Here is a 21,143-nt window from a genome sequence, read left to right on the forward strand (position 1 = left end):
GGGGGAATGCCCATAGTGTGTAGGTGAGTGTTAGAATGATGGGAATGTGGGGAGAATAAAATGGGTTACTGTAGGATTAATGTAAATAGATGCTTGATGGACATTTCCATGCTGTATCTCTCTCTATGACTCTGTCAGCAAAACTCAAATGCATTTCCATTTACACTTAATTTATTACTGTGGCACTTTACTCTCTTTTTCTACCCTTCAGCTCTCAGAAACTACAATTTATTCAGAAGTTGGCAATGCCAACCCTTGCATTCCTTCTGAAGCCCTGTTACCCACCCCAAGCACAACAGGTCCCAGCCATGTGTTGAGGTCAGGGTGATAGTCAAACATTTAGGTTCAGGTTGGTGAGGTCAGGCTGTGCCCCACTGGCCGTTCAGCTCAGGACCCAGCATCACTGCATATGAACAACACCCCTAAGGCTGCTACAATCAGTTCGGGAATGGAAAAAGCTACAAGTATTTGCCCTTGCTAGTCTCAATTGTATACCCAATCAAACTCCTAATTCCCCCTTGACCGTTCATACTAAGCTCGCTGGCTTCCTACCTATGCCCCAAGAGGTTAATTATAAAATTAGAAACAAAGAACAGGAAATTCTCAAAATACTTAAGAGATCTGGCAAAAATCTGAGGAAAGAGAAACAAAGTTAAAGTCAAAGTCGAGTTTATTGTCATATGCACGTACATGTGTGCACAGGTACAATAAAAACTTACTTGCATCAGCATCACAGGCACATTGCATAATATAAGCAGCATTCACAAGAAATACATAAATTATACATGACTTTTTACAAGAAAACACAATTAGAACAAAATCTTTCATCTTAACTGGGAAAAGTTTGAAACAAAACATGTTTAAGATTGATTAACAGACAAAAAGCAGAGTAGAAATAAATGTTTCATTATTTTCAGGTAAGAAGAGTGTGACCAGTGGGGTACAACAGTGATTCGTGCCAAAGCACCAGCTGATCACAATTTATATCAATGATCTGAATGAAGGGGGTGGATGTGTGCAAGGATAATATATCCAGGTTTGCTGATGATACAAAACTATGTGACAGTGTGGCTCTGAGAATATTACAGAGTGGTTTTGGGAGTGGAGGTGCAGGTAGTGAAATGAATGGGCAAAGGTTGACAGATTGAACAAAATGTGGAAAACTGTAAAACACTTTAGTAGAAAAAATGGACAGAGTTTCTTTTAAAGGGTGTGAGATTGAAAGCTGTTGAAATTCAGAAGGACTTGGGAGTTCTTGTAGATGAAACAGTGCAAGTTAATGTGCAGGTTCTTCAAGCGTCAAATGCTCTGTTGGCATTTATTGCAAAAGGATTTGAGTATCAAAGCAGAGATATTTTGTGCCAACTATAGTGGCCCCTGGTGAGACCCCATCTGCAATATCGTGTACTGATCTTGTCTCCCTACCTAAGGAGGGATATCCTTACAGTGGAGGGAGTGCAACAAAGCTTCACCAGATTGATTCCTGAGGTGGCAGGTTTGTCATATAAGGAGAGAATAAGCATTCTGGGCACATGCTCTCTTGAGTTTGGGAAAGGTGATCACAATGAAACATAAAATTCATACGCAGCTTGGCAGGGAGATGCAGAACTGGTGTTTCCCCTTGCTGGGGTGGCCAGAACTCAGGGTCACAACTTCAAGAAGGGGGATTGGCTTTTCTGGATAGAAACGAGAATAACTTTCTTCTTCTTCAGAATTATCTGCGTGAGAGAGTTGTGGAGGCTCGGTCACAGAGGATATTCAAAACAGAGATCAACGGATGTTGAGGGAATCAGGAGATATGCAGGAAAGTGGTGCTGAAGTAAAAGATCAGCCAGGATTTTACTGAGTGACGGAACAAGATAAGGGCCTATAAATTCTCCCCCTGCTTCTATTTCTTATGTTCTTCTGTGGGTGGGGGGGAAGAGGGGTGCAGGAGAAAGAACTGAAGGGAAGGTCCATAAGAGGTAGGAGGAGAGTTTGAATGACAAATGTCATGTTGTGTCAATCTGAATGATTGTTCAAATTCCCCTAATGACCACCTGCGCTCAACCTTTGCAATCTCTTCCAGTTGTACATTTTAAATCCATCTCAGTATGTGGACACCTGTTTTACTCTTTCCTATTCCATTTCATAACTCTGAGTCCACCCTTCCCCTTACTCTGACACCTTGGTGCCTTGATTTCCCTTTTTTTTGTTTTCAACTAGGTATCCAGATTTTTTTTGGAATAAAGGATAAAAATGCACCCCTCCCCCCTTCTTTTGCACCTTGGAACTTTTTAACCCCTAACTTCTCAGTTCCTCTCAAAGCCGGAGAACTGAAATGTTAACTCTCCACAGCTGGTGAGTATTTCCAGCACCTTTCTACTTTACATCAGATGTCCAACGTTTGCACTATTTTGCTTGTGGACGTTACTCCCCGTTATGGGAGAACTGTCAAAATGGAAGTTGGTGTTGAAATGTAGAGCTGACAATTCCAGAGGAGATAAACCAGTCTAGAATTCTGGGCTTACCCGTTCTCCTGTGTAAAAAACCAGGGCAAATACGAGGGCCTCCATTTAGCGTGAAAACGCTAATATGTTTTTAGAAGACAGCACCTGTGTGTACGCGTTTCACAATGTGTCAGCTGTGACGAAACCCATCGGTGTTCACAGGATGCAAGGAGTTTGTATCCCTTCCCCAATCCCCAACCCCGCACAAATTCACTGCAGTAGCAGAGTAGTACCAAGACTTTGACCCCCCCCCCCCCCCAACCCCCTCCAACCGCAGGTGGGTGCGCAAGCACGCCGCCGTGGTATGGCGCAGCGCGCGTACTCGCGATTCCTTCACCCTCCCGCGCTAAAGTAGGTGATGCACATGTGCTTCCCCCTCCCTCCCTCCTCATCACACCTCCCTCTCTCCCTCCTCCCTGGGAATGGCCCCTCCACGCGCGCGCAGAACGCCGTGTAACAAATCGCCAATGTCGCAACGTTGTTGCCGCCCGCATTCTAAGGCGCCCACCTGCCCCGGCCCCTGCCTCCCGATTGGCCAGCCCTCCCGCCCGCGCGCGCGCGCGCGCGCTCCCCCCTCCTTCCCCGGCGCCCACGCGCCCCTCGCCGCGGCGCGTGCCGCCCCGGGGCCGCGCTCCGCCGCGCTCCCGCTTTGCGCAAGGCGCATGCTCGGTCAGCCTTATACCCGCGGGGTAGCCGCTGCGGTTCTTCACTGCAGCATCGAAGGGCGACGGTGGCACAAGTGGGATCGGGGGGGAAAGAGGGAGGGAGAGAGAGAGAGAGACAGAGATCCAGAATATTACCCAACGAAAAGGGATAACCCTCACCCCTCGCCTGCTTAAAAGGACTCTTGCAGCCCTTCCAGTTTATCTTGAACACCATGGCTGATAAGGATGTGAAGAAGGATTTCGAGCAAGAATCAGGAGGATGGAAGAACTTCATCTACAACCCGGAAACCGGCCAGTTTATGGGGAGGACCGCCAGCAGCTGGGGTAAGGAAGCACGGAGAGAGGAGGAGAAATGGCAATGCCCTCTGCTCTGCATACACACAAAAATAAGTCTCTTTATTCAAGAAAAAAAGGACATTAACGCGAGACAATTCACAGGGCTATATTTTGATGGTGCTGTAAATTAAGTGCTTCCTTTTATTGTGTGCGGTTTAGAATCAGGTTTGACAAGTGCATCATATGTCTGGTTAGGCGGTGGAGAGCGAGAGACTTCACCCAGGTCACGATCGCTGCGTTTGGAGGAGAGGGGGTGAAACCTTCGCAAGCGCTTTGCCCGCAGTGCTGAGTTTCCCATGTTAGCAGGCCGGGCAGCGTCTCCGCAGGGACTGAGGGCAGAATGTGCAGAGTGTAATCGGGAATCCCCCCCCCCCCCCCTCTCTCTCTCACGCACAGACACACTCAGTCCCTCTCTTTCACGCACAGACACACTCAGTCCCTCTCTTTCACGCACAGACACATTCACTCTCTCTTTCGTGCATACTCTTTGCTCTCTCTCAGACACACGCTCACACTTGCTCTCTCTCTCTCTCTCACTCACACACACACACAATCGCCAGAAGCACCATTGATGAGGTCGGGAAAGCAAATGATAAGCCAGGGAGAAGACGAGGTAATATTATAATGCTTACTTAAAGCAATGTTCTACTGGTATGACAAAATATATTCTGGGGGGATGGGGAAGTTTAGGAGGTAATTGGGAGAAACCTGCGCATTATGCAGTGACTGTCAATCACGATGCTCAGCGTTAACGTGAGCAAACTCCTAATGTTCTATATGAATGACTGGTCGTATCCGCCAGGTTTCCTTCTTTCCCCTCGTTCCAATAAGACGTTGATGTTCAAATAAACCTCAATACGCTGACCAAGCAGTGAATTTTCACACGCTGCAAACTGTTGTGAATTTGTTGTACATTGATGTAAATGCTTGAGCTGGATGCAAAATAAATTCCTGCAATTTTAAATGTTCTTATTTTTAAGTAACATGAAATGATATCTTGCCAATCCAATGCAATACTGGGCTTATACACCTATGTGTATACAAATACATGGTAACATTTATATAAATCATCTTTCGAATCTTTTTTTTAATTGTACCTTTGGCAACTCAAGAAGTAACCTTTCTTGAAAAGGTGTGATTTTCATCAAAGATGGATTGTAGCAATGCAGTTCCCACAGAAACGGAATCCCTGAGGATGAATAATTGGAGAAGCGCTGCTAGTTAAAGGTCTCCAAAACAGCAAATGCTTTAATATGGTCGACCTTTAATTTGCCTTGCTTAATGCAAAACAAAATCAGTTTATTTATGTTACTTAAATCATTTAAAGAATATGACAATTACAAGTGTTGGGCAACATCTAGGGAACTTGTAATTGTATAGATTTTTTCCTGTACGTTATTTTCTTCCATCAGTTTTTAATTTTACTTGAGGTACAGAAACCATAACTTAGCTAACATCGATCTTGGTATGTTTATGTCCACATTTTGGAGATTTTGCGTGAGGAGATTGTGCTGGATGCACTGGATATTTTGTTTAAGTGGCAAGGATAATTCTCTCCATTAGTCTTAAAGTGCCCATATTGAGTGTTTAAAGCCATTTTATTTAAATTGAATATATGTGGAAACCCTTTCGTGTTTAGCAACCAATTTTTATGATCTGTGCAGAAAAGAAAGATGGTCTTGTTTATTTCTCCTGCATATATAGTATTGTTTAACAGTTCTGCTTGGAAACTTCCGCAGGAAACCAGAGCAGGGCGCCATCCAGAAGTATGAAGCCAAATAATTTTAATTTTTTGAAAATAAATATTTCTTTACCTTGGGCCATTGGAATAAATATTTTTATGTCCTTTATTTTTATCTAAACTGTGATGCAGGTGTTAAGGATATATAAAGCTGTGCTTTTTGTTGGGCATCTGCTTATAACATTGATGTTAGTGATGATTGCTTTTTTAACTTTGTCTCTCTTGACTGGTTTCTTGGGTGTGTTTGCCTCTAGCACTCTGAGCGATTCCTTAATTGGTACTTCTCACACCTCATGCTCTCATTTTATTTAGGTCCCAAGGTTGGCTGCTTCCTCACTTCTGGATAGACATTGGAAGTAGCAATATCTAAGCAAAGGATAAGAATATGGCTGCTGAATGTATTCATTTTAAATAATATACTCTGAGCAGCATCTGGTCTGAAGGAGAACTAGGGAGCAGAAAGTGTGAGAGCTTGGTATGTGGAGTTGAACTGTGCACAGGCGAATGTACCAATGGGAAGAAATCTGACCATTGCAATAGCTAAATAATTGTCATATCAGTACCTGCAGTGAGCTGGGAATAAATAAGTAAAATGGTGATACTTGCCTTCCAAATTAATCTGTTCGTGTGTTTACTTTTTTTTCAGATGGCATTTCCATTTGAAATGGAAGCCAATATTGACATTGGATAATGAATAGCCATTATCAGTACTTGCATTACATGTGTGATACGAGTCATAAGAGCCTAAATAGGAGCAAAAGTAAGCCATACAACCCTTCGAGTTTGCTCTGGAATTCAGTAAGATCATTGCCAATTTGAGCTTGGACTCGATCTACTTTCCTACGTATTCCCCATAACCAATCATAGAAGCTGGTCATCCTTTCTCGGTATCTGTGGATTAAGTATAACACTCGGGTTGTAAAACCAAGCAGAAAGATTTTTAATTTTCAGGATGTGGGCTACACTGGCAAGATTGGTGTTGATCACTTGTGTCAAGTTGCTCTAGAAAAGATGGTGGTGCGTTGTCGTCTTGAGCGACTGCAGTCCGTGTGGTTGTGGTGCTCCAGTGATAATCCCATTACTATCATAACCCTGATTTACTGTTGTCTTGATTAAATACTGTTTTAAACAATGCATGTGGAAATGTATTTCCAGGGATGTGCAAAATAGCCAAATGGATACCGATGAGGAAGGCCATTTGGCACATCCTGGCTCATCCAAACAGAAAGACTGCATAATTGTATCCATTGCAACTCAGCTTCCAAATATTTGTGACTCCAGGGGTTTTCCAACACCACCCTAGGTAGGAGTCAATTCCATGTGTTCAATCTTTGTGTGAAGAAAAACATCCTGATATCAGTATGAAATTTTTTTTTCACAATTTAAACTTGTTCCCAGTAGTCCTCCTGTCAGTTTGTTTTGAAATGGTACTCCTGGTTTATCTTTTCTATGTCACTTTTTATCTTTATAGCTCTTCTAAGGTCATCTCTTGGTTATCATTTTTCAAGGTCGAAAGTTCCTTGAGTCTTTCCCCTTAACTCATTCCTTTCTCTTGGCCTTACTCTGTACAACATAAATTGTCTTGTATTGATGACTAGAACTGTTTCCAGAACTCAGAGGCATCTTAAAAGGCAGCTTGAATTAATTTAATAATACTCTGCTAGTACTCATTTATATTGTTCTTCCTCAATTTCTAATATAATATCACTGGAGACAGAATAGCTATCTTTATCATGCTTATCAAGGCATGAATACAATTTTGAGATTGGTAAATACTTGTAATACATTATGAATTAACTGTTATCCACAAGACCCACCTCCTGCACTATTGACCTAATTTCCTCTAAACTGCTGACCACCCGACTTTCCCTACGATGCTCCACTTAACTGATATCGTCAACAGTTCCCTCTTCTCAGCCACAAATCTACCAAACATCACTCCTTCCTTCAATAAGTCACCTTTGACCCTTCTATCCTTGCAAAAAGAAGTCAGGTCGAGCCTCCCTTTCCTCGCCCCAGGTCGACACTCATCTTTCCACCAACATGTTTCAATCTCTGGGATCTTTTACAGTTGAGGGAACAGCAAAATGTTGTTGTGTCTGGGTGGTCTGTGACTTGGAGGGAATACGGTACATCAATATTGTAGATGTGTTGAATAGAGGTAGGAGAGAAGCGCATCAATCAATCTGGTAGAGGGTGGGAATTTGGGAGGTTCTGTGAAAAGAACCTTTGGCAGATTGCTGCACTGCAGATTTATGGAATGCTAATTAAATGGTCAGTTTTACCCTGGCAATGAGACCATAGAACCGTATATACATTTGAATCAGAAGCAAGAATAGTCTATTCAGCCCCCCAAGCCTGCTCTGCCATTCAAGGAGATTACAGCTGATTTGAGTGGAACCCCAACTCTGCATTCCCACCTATCTGTGCTACTAGCGCACCTTGGCTGACTTTTGTCATGCTGATGATGAAAATGTTTTAAGGAGTCACACGCCTTAAGGGTACCCTTCCCCTGAAGTGTAACCACAATATTTATGTGGCTGGTCCACTTAAGCTTTTGGTCAATGGCCAACCACTAGAATATTACTGGTGGGGCACTTAGCAGTGGTAATGTCATTGACTGTCAAGGGGAGGTGGTTGCTGCCCGGCATTTAGCTGACAGGTAATACTAATGCCACATGTCAATCCAAGCCTGAATATGACCCTAATCTTGCTGTATCCAGGGACAGACAGAATCATTATCTGATGAGTTGTGAATGGAGCTGAATATTGTGCAATCATCTGCAATCATCTCCACCTCTGGCCTTGCAATGAAGCAGCTGAAGGTGGTTGAGCCTAGGGCATTCAGAAATCTGGAACAATGTCCTGGAATAGAAATGATGCCACTAACCCCACAAGCATCATCCTTTGTGATAGAATTAGGCCATGCAGCCCATCATCTGCTCTACCATTCAATCATGGTTGATTTTTTTATTTAATCCCATTCTCCCACCTTTTCCCTGTAATCCTCAACCCCTTTACCAATTAAGAACCTATCAATCTCTGCCTTAAATACACCCAATGGCTTGGCCTTCAGAGCCCTCTGTGGCATCAAATTCCATAGATTCACCACCCTCTGGCTGAAGAAATTCCTCCTCATCTCAGTTTTAAAGGGACGTCCCTTTATTCTGAAGCTATGCCCTTGGATCCTAGACTCTCCCGCCAATGGAAATATCCTCTCCATGTCCACTCTATCCAGGCCTTTCGGTAGGTTTCAGATAGATGCCCCCTCATCCTTCTGAACTCCATTGAGTACAAGCCAGAGGCATCAAACGCTTCTCATACATTAAGCCTTTCATTCCTGGGATCATAGAGGTATGAATCCAGCCAGCGGAATGTTCCTGCTGGTTTGACTTTGACTTCAGTTTCACTGGATCAAAAGTTGCCATGGTGTTGATGGCTATCACTCCCACCTTGAAATTCAGCTCTTTAGTCTCTGTTTGGACCAAGACTGTAATTGGGTTTGGAATTCAGTTGTCCTGAAATAACTCAACAATAAATAGAAATTAAAAATAAAACTGCACATGCTAGAAATCTGAAACAAAAGCAAAAAAAATATGCTGGAAACACTGAGCAGGTTGGCAGCAGCTGTGGCAGGAGAAACAGAACTAATGTTTCAGGTAAAAGACCATTCATCAGAATTGGGAAACAGAGAAAAATGTTAGTTTGAAGTTGCAGAGAAGGTAAGGGGAGAAATGGATAGGTAAAAGGATGAAGCCAGGTCAAATCAGCTAATGGGGTCAGGCTGTACAAATGGAGTTACAAGAACTCAGTCGATATCACAGATGGATGACTTAAGGCAGAACTGGCCAGGTCTGACACAGAGAAAGTAAGTTCCCTCAAGTTGGAGAATCCAATATTGAGTCCAGAAGGCTGCAACATGCCCAGATGGACGATGAGGTGATGTTCCTTAAGCTTGCATTAGGCCTTGTTGTAACCACGCAGAAGGTGTTTCTAGCATTTTCTGTTTTAATTTCAGACACAACTTAATCTGAGCACTGGTGAGCAGGTTATTGGTGGCACTTGACATCACTGTTGATGATTCCCTCCATCACTTTGATGACTGAAGTGAGCCCAATATAAAAGGAATTGATGGGCCAGCATCCAATCTCAGAGGAGCCAAATAATTTTGTTGCATTTGGCTCATAATGTAAACTCCGCTCCCTAGACACCAGTTCCATCCTTCTCTTTGGCTTTTGTCTTAGCCTAAGTCAAATCGTTTGTACTTGATCTTGAACTTCAATTCCATTCCCATATTTTCTTCATCATCAAGATTAATTACCTTCACCTCCTGTAAAATTGTTGGTCTTTGTTCTTGTCTTAGCCCATCCTCTGCTAAACCCTGCATTCATGTTTTGGTTATTTCCATGAATCTAATATTCTCCTGAATGGGTCTAATTTTCTATTCTACATAAACCTGGAATTCATCCAAAATTCTGCTACTTGTAACCCAATCCACATGGTCCCATTTACCCTTTGATCTACATAGCATTGACTTTTAAAATGTTCAACCTTGTTCAGATCCCTGCATTTTCTCTTGGTTGATTTATTTCTGTAACCTCCTCCAGCCCTACAGTTCTGGGACCTTGTGCGTCACCCAGTTCATTTGGCCCATCGTTGATGACTGTCACAGAGAGTGATATTGCACAGAAAAGGTCCTTCCGCCCATAGAATCCACACCAACCAATCAGCACTGTTTCACATCCCCATTATCTCCACCCTCAACAATTCTCCTGCCAGCCCTACATGAGGCATTTTCCTGCCACTCACCTCCTCATGTGAGAGGAAACCAGAGCACGAGGGGAAACCCACAAAGTCACAGAGAGAACATGCAAACTCCACACAGACAACACCCAAGATCAGGATCAAATTAAAGTCTCTGGAGCTGTGGAGCAACAGCAATAAGGTGTTATGCTGGTGCTGGTTGTGTTTTTAGGCATTTGAGTTCTCCTTCAAGGCCTTCCTTAAACATCACCCCACCCCCCCCCCCCCCCCCCCCACCCCTCAACCTTTCTTGGCTCAGTGGCTTGGGTATTTTATGACATTAAAGCCATTAAATAAATACTTTTCTTTCAAATGACTTTATTGATGAATGACCAGTGGTATCTCTATTGTTAACATTTGATTTTGGATGTTAATGAATTGAACTGCAAACAAGTAAGTCTTCTGGTTCTTTATTACTCCATTCATAAGTTCTCCAATTATCACATGTTAAAGGGTAAATGATTCCCATTGTATTACTTCAGTGTATTTCAGTTGTATGAATTGTATGTTCAATTAGGGTAATGAATACTGCACAATAAGATTCTCTTTCAAAGCTTATCTCCTGTGTTAGATCAACAAGTGTAAATAATTCATTGCAATTTACTTCAAACAGTCCATGGGCAAGACCTGCAAAATTGTTAGAAAACCTTGTTTAAAGTTAATTTTGCTAACAGTTAAAAAAAATCATTTTTGAAACAAGTATGTGCATTTAATGATCCACTCAATCATTATGTCACTTTGTATGTGTGTTACTTTTTGCAGCAATTTTTCCATCATAAATTCTGATTTCTATATTTACAAGGAAACTGCCAATTTTTTCAAAACTTATTCACATATAATTACAAATTCCCCCCATTGGTGGCACTGTAGCGCATCAGTTTTACATCTGAACCTTTGTTAGAGAAATCTCAGTGCTCCAACTATTCCTTATTTCTTTGCATTCTCAATTAATAAAAGCTTCACTATTCAATCATAACATAGAAACAAATTACTATTTAAAATAGAGCATTTGTAACCAAAATGAAGATATATATAAGCACCATGTTTCACCTGAAGGTTCTACTTGTTTTGATTTTGTGTGCAATGTCACAAGCATTATGTAGTGATTTAAATACACCTTTTTCAGAAATCACTATTGCAATTAACAGTGTTTGCCATGTCAATTGCAGCTCAGTTGGTGGCATTCTCACCTCCAAATAGTTCCAAGATTTTATCAAAAATACTTGAGCTGCACTGTTAAAGGTGAATCTTATGGATGAGTTGTTATACTTAAGATCCGTCTGCTCTCTCAAGTGGATGTGAAAATATCTATAGCACCACATTCTAGAACACAACAATAATCCCAGTGCTTCTGGCCAATATCTATTCCTCAATCAACATTTTGTATTATTTCAAAAAATCAATGACTGTTATACACCTGTGTGCAAGCTAGCTGCCATGTTTCCTGCATCAGAACAGTGACTCTGCTTCAATAAATATTCAATAAATAAATAAGTGACTCTGCTTCATTAGCTTTAAAACATTTCAAGACATAAAGTGCAAAACGGTTTTTGTTTCAGTATTTAGAACCTGAAAGTCTTGATTGTAATCTATTTTCTGAATGAAGTTGTATCCAAAAGACATTATAATCAGAGTATATACAATAGTGTGAAATTGGTGTTTCTTAAATTTAAATTTGTGTGGTTGGCTGTGTCTCAGATGGTTGCATTTTTGCTACTAATTTAGAAGGTTCAAGTCTCATTCCAAGACTTGAGCACAGGGATCTGGTCATGGACATCTCATGCAACACAGTGTGCTGCACTCTCAGAGATCTCTATTATGGTTGAGATGTTAAAACTGAGGTCCTGTTTTGGCTCTTTTATATTATCATGTTGTTGTTTTGGGGAACTTGTATCTAAATTGGCTCCTATATTGAAAGAGTGGCTGTAGAAGTACTCAATTGGCTGTAAACTGTTTTAGATATCCTGAGCTCATGAAAGGTACCATATAGATGCACTCTGTCTTTATTATCTAACACTTTTGACAGAAAAAGATTTGAAAGGTAATCTTACTGTGCTACTTTTATTTTCCTTACAAATGCTAGATTTATTTTATTTTTTTTAATGCTATAGATATATTTTTTGCCTTTTTGTGAGGAATATTGATCCTCTCCTCCAAAAATTCATTGGATCCAACATTAATGAAGTATATTGATAACTGTTCAATAAGGTAATTTGGAGATTTTAGGAAAATCTGACGAATAATTCTCTATGGATCGCTAGTCCAACGCAATATCTTTGGGGGAAGAAAAATGGCTTTGTTTTGGTACCATTTCCTTTACTAATATTTTCCAGGGATGAGAACTTCCATGGCAATTGAATTACCAACAAGTCACTTTGGATCTTTTTCGGGTCCCTCATTATCTCTTCACATCACTAACTATAAACTCTAAATCCAGTAAAGAAGCTAACCTAAAATTCAACCTATTGCTCTTCAGTGGTATGTCCAAGATATGTCAAGCAACTATTAAATAACATAATGTGCTATTATTGTGTATGAGTTTAAAATACCATTATGTATGCAAAATTGTCCACATGTATATTTACAGTAGGTATTCATAATATCATTGGTATGTATTTTGACAGGACAACTCCAGACAGGGAAAACTGAAGGGTAAATACATAAGTACTGGCCAGAGAAATAATTTGTCTTCAACCTTTAACTGTTTACTTCTTTATTACTAAACTCAACTCTTTCATTGAGTAATTGCATCACAGATGTGAATACAACAAGGTACATTTTTCTCCCATATATTTAATTTAATTAATATTTAATATTTATTTATTAGTCACATGTACATCGAAACGCATAGTGAAATGCGTCTTTTTGTGTAGAATATGCTGGGGGCAGCCACGCTTCTGGCACCAACATAGCATGTCCACAACTTCCTAACCCGTACGTCTTTGGAATGTGGGAGGAAACTGGAGCGCCCGGAGGAAACCCACGCAGATGCAGGGAGAACGTACAAGCTCCTTACGGACAGTAATTCCTAAAGGAATTGAAACTGGGTCGCTGGTGCTGTAATAGCTTTACGCTAACCACTGCACTAATGGCAGGGGTGGCAAAGAGCACTGTGGATTTATTCTCAAACTTTAGATTACTGAACCATAAATAATTTTTCATCTGCCTGTGAGGGAATATTTGATGTGGATTCCTTTATGAAAAGAGCAGTACTATGCTACAAAAGCAATCAATTGGTTATTGAGATCTGCATGTCCGTCAGCCTCTTGCTGTTCATCCCACCAAGGCAAAGTGGAAGGAATTGGTTTGTAGTTTCAGAAATTGTTACCTTTGATTACTGAAACCAATCTTATTTTTTTTACCTGCATAAATCTATATTCATTGAACAAAATCTTAAACCAATCTCTCGACTTTAGTCTGCCGTCAAATTCTGTGGTGAGTTTCATTGGGCATCCCAAAGGTTGGGTGGGTTTCAAATTCTGATCCCACTTTCGTGTGTCTAAAGACTGGTACATTTTATTTTGTATGGGTTACATTTATGTAAATGTGTCTTCTTTCAGAACAATTGCATTCATAATTCTAATTTCTGTATCCCTTGTATCTTCATCAAGACTGGTATTTGGATTAGAACCCTTAAATTTTTATTCTCGTTCTTAGTTATTTAAATAGTGCTCAGTTTAGGACAGCCTGATTGTACAGTAGGGCATTACTTTTTTGAGTTTAAAGTCGATAACTTCCATTAATTTACTCTTCTTTGGGAGTAGGTTACATAATAGATATAGAAAGACCAACAGAGCAACAAGGCAGGAAAATTATATTTAGGATGGGTATATAAAATTGAATAAGAGCAAACAATCAATAGAAAGACACTAAAGGAATCAGGTGCTTAATTCATTGAAAGTGCGTGTATGGGTGGATCATATTAACAGCATTTTGAGCAAAGAGTACGTATGAAAACATTTTTTTGTAGTTTATGTTAGCATATTATGTTACTGTGTTAGTAATTTTGGAGTACTGAATACATTTAAGATAATGGGCAGTTAGAGAATTTAAGTTTGGCTAATTAAAAAGTTACAGTCAGCAATGGAGAAATCCAATTTATTGAAGTCAAAGTTGAGTTTATTGCCATATGCACAAGTACAAGTATGCACAGGTGCAATGAAAAACTTACTTGCAGCAGCATCACAGGCACATAGCATCAGATAAGCAGCATTCGCAGGAAAAACATAAATTAAACATAAATTATGCACAACTTTAACAAGAAAACACAATTAGAACAAAAAACAAAGTTGATTTTAGTTATAAAAACACATTTAGTTCACTGACATTTTCAGGGGAGGAAATCTGCTGCCTTTACACAGTCTGGCCTGTGTGTGATTTCAGACCTGCAGCATTGTGGGCAACTGTAGAAAACCTTCCAGGATGGACATTAAACACTGGCCTTGTTGGTGATGCTCACATCATGAATCCACAATGAAAACAAAAACAATGTTCTCTCACGATTAGGAGAGTCTTCCACATAAGCAAAGAAGGCTTGGATAAAACATAGATTCAAACCAGTTTTGATAGAATGAGTTGTGAAAGTACAGCCTCAGAGGCTGACTCAATGCAAACTTTAAAGTCGATACTTAGAGAGATGAAAGGTATTAAAATATGTTTTGTTTTCAGAGGGTTGCTTCGCAATGGAATACTTTGTGACAGATTGATGATTGCAACTTCAAAGTTATATTTGAGAAATATTTGAAGAAGTAGAATATACATGGTCTTGTGGAGTAAATGGGGCAGGTGATTAGATTCGATATTGTTCTGACAAAGACCTGGTATAGAGATAGTAAGGAAAAACTTCTGTTTTAATTTTCATTTCAAATCATTTGAAATGCATGCCTAGCACAGAAGGCTTAAGCATTTATTCCAAGCTGCTGATTCCAAATTCTTATCTATTATCTTTCTTCATCCACTTTTCCTAATTCACTCTCCAAATAGAATGCCACAGCTGTGTTTAGGTACTTTACAGTGGTGGTGCTGTGTGAAATGGCACTTTGTATGTTGCCTGATTGACTTTAAAGTTAGAAATAGTTAAGTTTTTCAAACACCCACAGGCTCCTACTTGCTGTATAAAATTTCAAAGTATGAGCTGTAAAATGAACCTGGAAAGTTGAAGGCATTTGGAAACGTGACTTAACTTTTTTTTAAATTCCTTTCCGTACAGCTTTGATTTTTCTCTTCTATCTGGTCTTTTACGGCTTCCTAGCTGGTCTGTTCAGCTTCACCATGTGGGTAATGCTTCAGATGCTGGATGACTACACACCCAAGTATCGTGATAGAGTTTCCAGTCCAGGTAACTTTCCCATGTTTTGCTTTGTTGATACTTAGATTCTTCTATTTTGAATTGAAGAACAGATATCACTTTTGTTTCTTCTTATAGAAAAAATCAGCTTGGATTAGTAGTAGAGTATTTGCATCTAATTATAGTAAAAGACCACTCTAGGATTCAAATGCACAAATGGAAGGGTAAGTATCTTGTTGTTAATTGTCTCTTGCTATTATAAGACACTGTTGAATTAGAACATAGAACAATTACAGCACAATTCAGGCCCTTTGGCCCACAAAGCTGTGCTGAACATGTCCCTACCCTAGAAAATACTAGGCTTACCCATAGCCCTCTATTTTACTCAGCTCCATATACTGATCTAACAGTCTCTTGAAAGACCTTATCGTATCAGCCTCCACCACCATTTCCGGCAGCCCATTCCACGCACTCACCACTCTCTGAGTAAAAAAACTTACCCCTGACATCTCCTCTATACCTACTCCCCAGCACCTTAAACCTATGTCCTAGTGTGGCCACCAATTCAGCCCTGGGGAAAAGCCTCTGACTATCTACCCTATCAATACCCCTCATCATCTTATACACCTCTATCAGGTCCCCTCTCATCCTGCGTCTCTCCAAGGAGAAAAGGCCGAGTTTCCTCAACCTGCTTTCATAAGGCATGCTCCACATCCCAGGCAGCATCCTTGTAAATCTCCTCTGCACCCTCTCTATGGCTTCCACATTGATGATCTTTTAGTACAGAGGAGGAAGTAGAAAGTGATACAATACGGAAGAGAGCTAATTGGGTCTATTATATGAACTAGATAACGTTTCTTTCCCAAAGCCACATTCTCAGATTCACAGCCCGTCAAAAATGATAGTTGGAATATTTGTAAATGCCCATAACACTTAGAAACATTCAATATATTAAAAATTAATCACACTAATAAAATAAATCACTGAAACACAAGGAAACATTTAAGAACGTTTAAAATATATTTAACTCAATTAATTACAGGACATAAATTATCTATAACTTGCCTCTATACCTTGCGGTTATTCCTCTCTGTTGAAATAAATGGAATCGCCAAACCTGCTCCGGGTCTAAAATTAAAACAGAAAATGCTGGAAATACTCAGCAGGTCAGGCAGCATCTGTGGAGAGAGAAACAGAGTTATTGTTTCAGGTCAATGACCTTTCATCCCAATTTTCTGTTTTTCTTTCAAGTTTTCTGCATCTATACCTTTTTTGCTTTTGAAATCCTGTTCCAAATCTGACTTGGTGCAGGTTTCTCAAGAAGATTTCTTAGTATAACTGCTGGAAACCACTTTTCTATAGGTGTTCTTATATTAGACTCCACTCATGGGAGTCCCTTGCTCTCTAATCTTATTCTTTGTTTGCCGAACATATTACTTACCAAACATTTGATAGTTTTATTCATTTTTGTCATCTTTCTGACTAGGTTTCCCCTTTTTGTGCTCTTGCTCTCTTGCTGCATTTTCATTTTGTTGGCGTTAACATTCTTTGAGATACCATTGAAATATTGTCTGGGTACAAAGCAAGTACTCATTTTCTCAGCTAATGAGAGATTAGGAATTAAATCAATGCTTCATTTTTTAAGGAGGTATCATCACTGCTTGGGTGATTGCATTAGCTGATTGAGACTACATATTAGTTGAAGAGGGTGATGCACAGGCTGACTTTGAATGGTCGACCTGGCTGCCAAGTCAATTGTCATTTAAAAGAAATAGTCTTGGAGAAAACTAAATTGGAGCATTACAGCAGAGGAGTGGGTCATTTAGCTCACCAGATCCTTGCCATGTTTATGCTCCAGTCGAGTTCCTTTTAACCATCTCACGTAACCCCATCAATATAAATTTCTACCTTATCTCAGTTGCGTTGTTCTGCTACAAAGCTCAACTCCTCCTGTATCACTGAGTTCTACATTCTAGCCAAATCTCTGAATAATGAAGCATGTCTTATTCCCTGTTGGATTTATTGGAAACCAGCCATAAACTATGTTAATGTCCAGTCCTCCTCCACCTCTGTTTACAGTCTCCCCTGTAAGTGGAAACATTTTCAATAATGTTAAGGTTTAGGATCAAGTCATACTTCAGCCTATTTTTTTTATGTTTAACATAAATTCTCTGCTTTCTAAATCTGTTTTGAGGAATGAAAACTTGATCACTCTGCTCCAATGCCTCATTTATAGCATGCAGTCTGTAGCCCCTTTATTCTTCATACCGAACATTAGGCTTTATCAAAGCTCTTTTGTTAATTGTGTACCCTCTTGTATTTTGTTAAACTTTTCCATTAACCATGTTTGCAACAAGTTGTCCACAAATTTTGATATTGTATTTCGATCCCTGAATTCAGATTGTTTCAACAACAGTGGTCCCAGGTCTGATCCTCGTTGATCATCACTTCCCAACCTTTGCCTGTCTGATTAGGATGTCAGTAAGTCCCACTTAAAAATGACCATGTTTCCCCATAAACAATTTGTAGTCTAACATTAACAGCACCAATAATTAAACCTCCAATCTTAAGTTGCTTTGGGATATACTGAGGTTATTAAAAGCACTATAAAACTTCAAATATTTTCCTTTAAGTATAATTCAAAATTCTTTGCTCTATTTCTTGTTTGAAATTAGTAACCCATTTCAGAGAGGGGGGAAAAAGAAGGAAATCAACTTTTAATTTGCTAAATGATCATGCAGAGTTTACAATCTTTTCTAATGAAATATCTGTTCCTGAATGAGAAGTTTTCATTGAATAAATTCAATTCACACTGGAAAAAAACAAATAAAAAGCATCAAAACAACCATTTTTATTTTCAAATTCAGCTTGGTCGATTCAGAATCCCTGATGTTCTGAAGTTGCCCTTTTAGCTCTCAGGAAAAATGTAATTGGGAAGCAAATATGTCTTTAAATGAGGGAAGCAAGGCTCAGAAAGTGAACCAATTGCTGCTTCGGGTGTTTTATCTTATTTTCCCAGCCATAATTCAGTGAGATGTTCATTTAGGAAGGGTTTGCAAATGGCACTGTGTGGTAATTAGATAGTCGTTTCTTTGGCTACTGTATAGTATGGACCAAATGAAAGTTCTGCTTTCCACTTTAGAGAATCTCTCCAAAACACATGGATTTTACAAAAGCTTTGTCTTGTCTATTGTACACAAGCTTCAGATTACTGGAGCTGTTGAGGATATCAAAAGTCAAAAGTCAAGTTTATTGTCACACGCACAACTACACGTATGCACAGGTGCAATGCAAAACTGACTTGCAGCAGCACATTGCATCAGATAAGCAGCATCACACAAGGCTAGGTTCTGTTCCATTATTCTGAAGTTTTGCAAGTGCAGGACATCTTGGATATCTTGAATCTTTGCAGTTTTAATGCCTTGATCCATAATACTTCAGTGTTTTTAGAGCCTATGTTGCTGCCATTTTGGCCCATTGTCCTTGGACAAATGAAATAAAAACATGTTTTCCTGCATAAAAAAAGTTGCCTTTAAGGTAACACCCTGCAGATTTCTAAGAAGTTTTGACAGTTCATTCAAATAGCCTTTGGATTATGTAATTGTGCGATTCGACATTGACTTGCCGTCTTCGGAAACTGTTCTTAAGTGGTTGTAGTGGCAGCTTTGGAATGCAGAATAAATCTTGGGGTGACTGCCTGTGGCATGATATGTCTAGTTCTTGGTGGAAGGTCAGAAGATTTGAATGTGTGATTCGACAGGATGACTCTGAGAAATGCACAAAGTATATAATTCCACTGGTAATTTTGGGTTTGGTTCTCCCCTGGAAAGTGTTCATTAAAAGTGCATAGCAGCAATTAAAAACATTTTATCCACTGATGTCAGGAACACTCCTTTAGGTTGTTGGTTGGGCAATGTGTCAGAAGTTTTTAACATCTTGAGCTGCTAAAAGAAATTTTTAGCCTATGTTGCTGCCATTTTGGCCCATTGTCCTTGGACAAATGAAATAAAAACATGTTTTCCTGCATAAAAAAAGTTGCCTTTAAGGTAACACCCTGCAGATTTCTAAGAAGTTTTGACAGGTCTAGGTTCTGAATAAATTGTCAAGCACATGAGCCCATTGGTTTATGTAAACTGAGGCTAATTCTAAACAAAGTTGTCATTTTGACTTGAGCGGTCAGCAAAGTTCATCATTACAATATATTCAATCTGGACCTCATCTTTCATTCATACCTTTGGTGATTCATTTTTAACTGTCTCAGAAAATTGGGGTGCTGAAGGTTTAAGTATTCCCTTGGAATCAAAGACAGTATACTTGCATTCTGGTTTTGTGGGTTCTGAGGTAACTGATGAGACCAGTGTGAGAACTGCATACTCTCCACAGATGGACCGGGAGGAGGTGACACAGCTGTGCTATTGACAGTTTGTGGGATTGCGAGCATTTTCTGCTATTTACACTCAATACTGTGGATGCTCTATGGTTGATTTAAAGTTGATTGCAGTGTAGAGGTTTTAAAAACCCCTTGTTCATCAGTTTTATTCTTGTAATGTTTTTCCAACAAATTTTAATTTCTCACCTATAGTGTTTGTACATCTGCAGTACTTACCAGAATCAACATTCATGCTGATGAAATAAATTAATGAATGTTGGTTAGAAACTGTTTGAAGCTTTTGCCATGTTTTAAATGCAGCATTATATAAAGAGCCTTGCCCTGACACCATCCCACCTTCCTACCAGGCATGAAAGAATGATGGTTTACCATGTTTACTGGGGTGCCTTAACTATTTTATAGTTCATTATTCATGCAATAATAGTTAAATTATCAAAAAGCATGTTAGCACCAAAGCTTTTAGTTAGATTAGAACAAAATTGGAATGCAGTAGTGAAGTTGGTCAGTGAACAGGATGTGGGACAGGTGGACAGATTTGAAAGTTTGACATTGAGAAGGTCGGCATCACTGCTTGTGGATGGAGAATTTCTCCATCTGAACTTCAACAAGCAGCCTCTGCTATGTGCAGGAACATTAACTTTATTTCAAACCACAGGAGAAATTATGAATATCTGCACTGGTGCTTTCTCATAGCCTTCTCTTTTGAATTCTGAACTATGGACATCAGACTGTAAATATTATAGTGCATATTTCAAGAATAAGACACATCTTCTTGGGACTGAGGTGCTGTTCAATAAATGCTGCATTCGAAGCATCTTGATGTACGGCAGGTAAGCATGGACCATGTACAGCCGCCATAAAAGAAAGCTCAACAATTTCCATCTTCAGTGTCTGCAGTGTTCTTGGCATCTCACTGAAGGAAAATGTTTCCAGCACAGCAGTCCTTTCAGAAGCTAAGATGCCAAGCACCCCAGCATTCATCAAGCAAAGAAGACTTCACTGGCTCAGGCATGTGTAGTGGATGAAAGATGGCCACATCCCCAACAACTTGGAAAGGCAGCCAAGCCAAATGACCAGCAGGGTGCCCAAAGCTCCATTTTAAGGATGTTAGTAAAAGAGATACAACACCCTTCAATGTTGATTATACTGTAGCTGATGACAGCAAACAACAACATTAGCTGTGAAATGGGATGAACACAATGACAATCTGTGATTTCAACAACTCCAAAGTAGAGGCCAGCAATGGAAGGCCACAGAACCATAGATCATACTTTGTCATGGTCAGTGACATTTTCATTTGTGGCACTTGTGGCAGACTCTCTTTCCAGAATTGGTTTATTTACTGATCAGTGAAGGTTGAAAGCTGTGTATACATTATCTTGCATTGATGGGAAGTTACCAACAATTTCCAGATTTATCCCAGCCTACATGT

The 21,143-nt window shown here is 39.8% G+C and overlaps 1 protein-coding gene across 2 annotated transcripts in view; it reads left to right on the forward strand.

Annotated features, from left to right (window-relative positions):
- Window positions 1–3,169: 3,169 nt before the first annotated feature.
- Window positions 3,170–21,143, forward strand: part of atp1b3a (ATPase Na+/K+ transporting subunit beta 3a) — a 29,299-nt gene continuing 11,325 nt past the window's right edge. The window contains exons 1-2 of one of the 2 annotated variants that reach the window (XM_052017821.1): window positions 3,174–3,478; window positions 15,244–15,372. In XM_052017821.1, the coding sequence (XP_051873781.1) occupies window positions 3,367–3,478; window positions 15,244–15,372 (241 nt within the window). In that variant the 5' untranslated portion in view covers window positions 3,174–3,366. Of the gene's footprint in view, window positions 3,479–15,243; window positions 15,373–21,143 lie in introns of both variants that reach the window. The other variant, XM_052017822.1, reaches the window with a different exon arrangement.

Source organism: Pristis pectinata, chromosome 6, assembly GCF_009764475.1.
Source record: "Pristis pectinata isolate sPriPec2 chromosome 6, sPriPec2.1.pri, whole genome shotgun sequence".
Lineage (NCBI taxonomy): Eukaryota > Metazoa > Chordata > Chondrichthyes > Rhinopristiformes > Pristidae > Pristis > Pristis pectinata.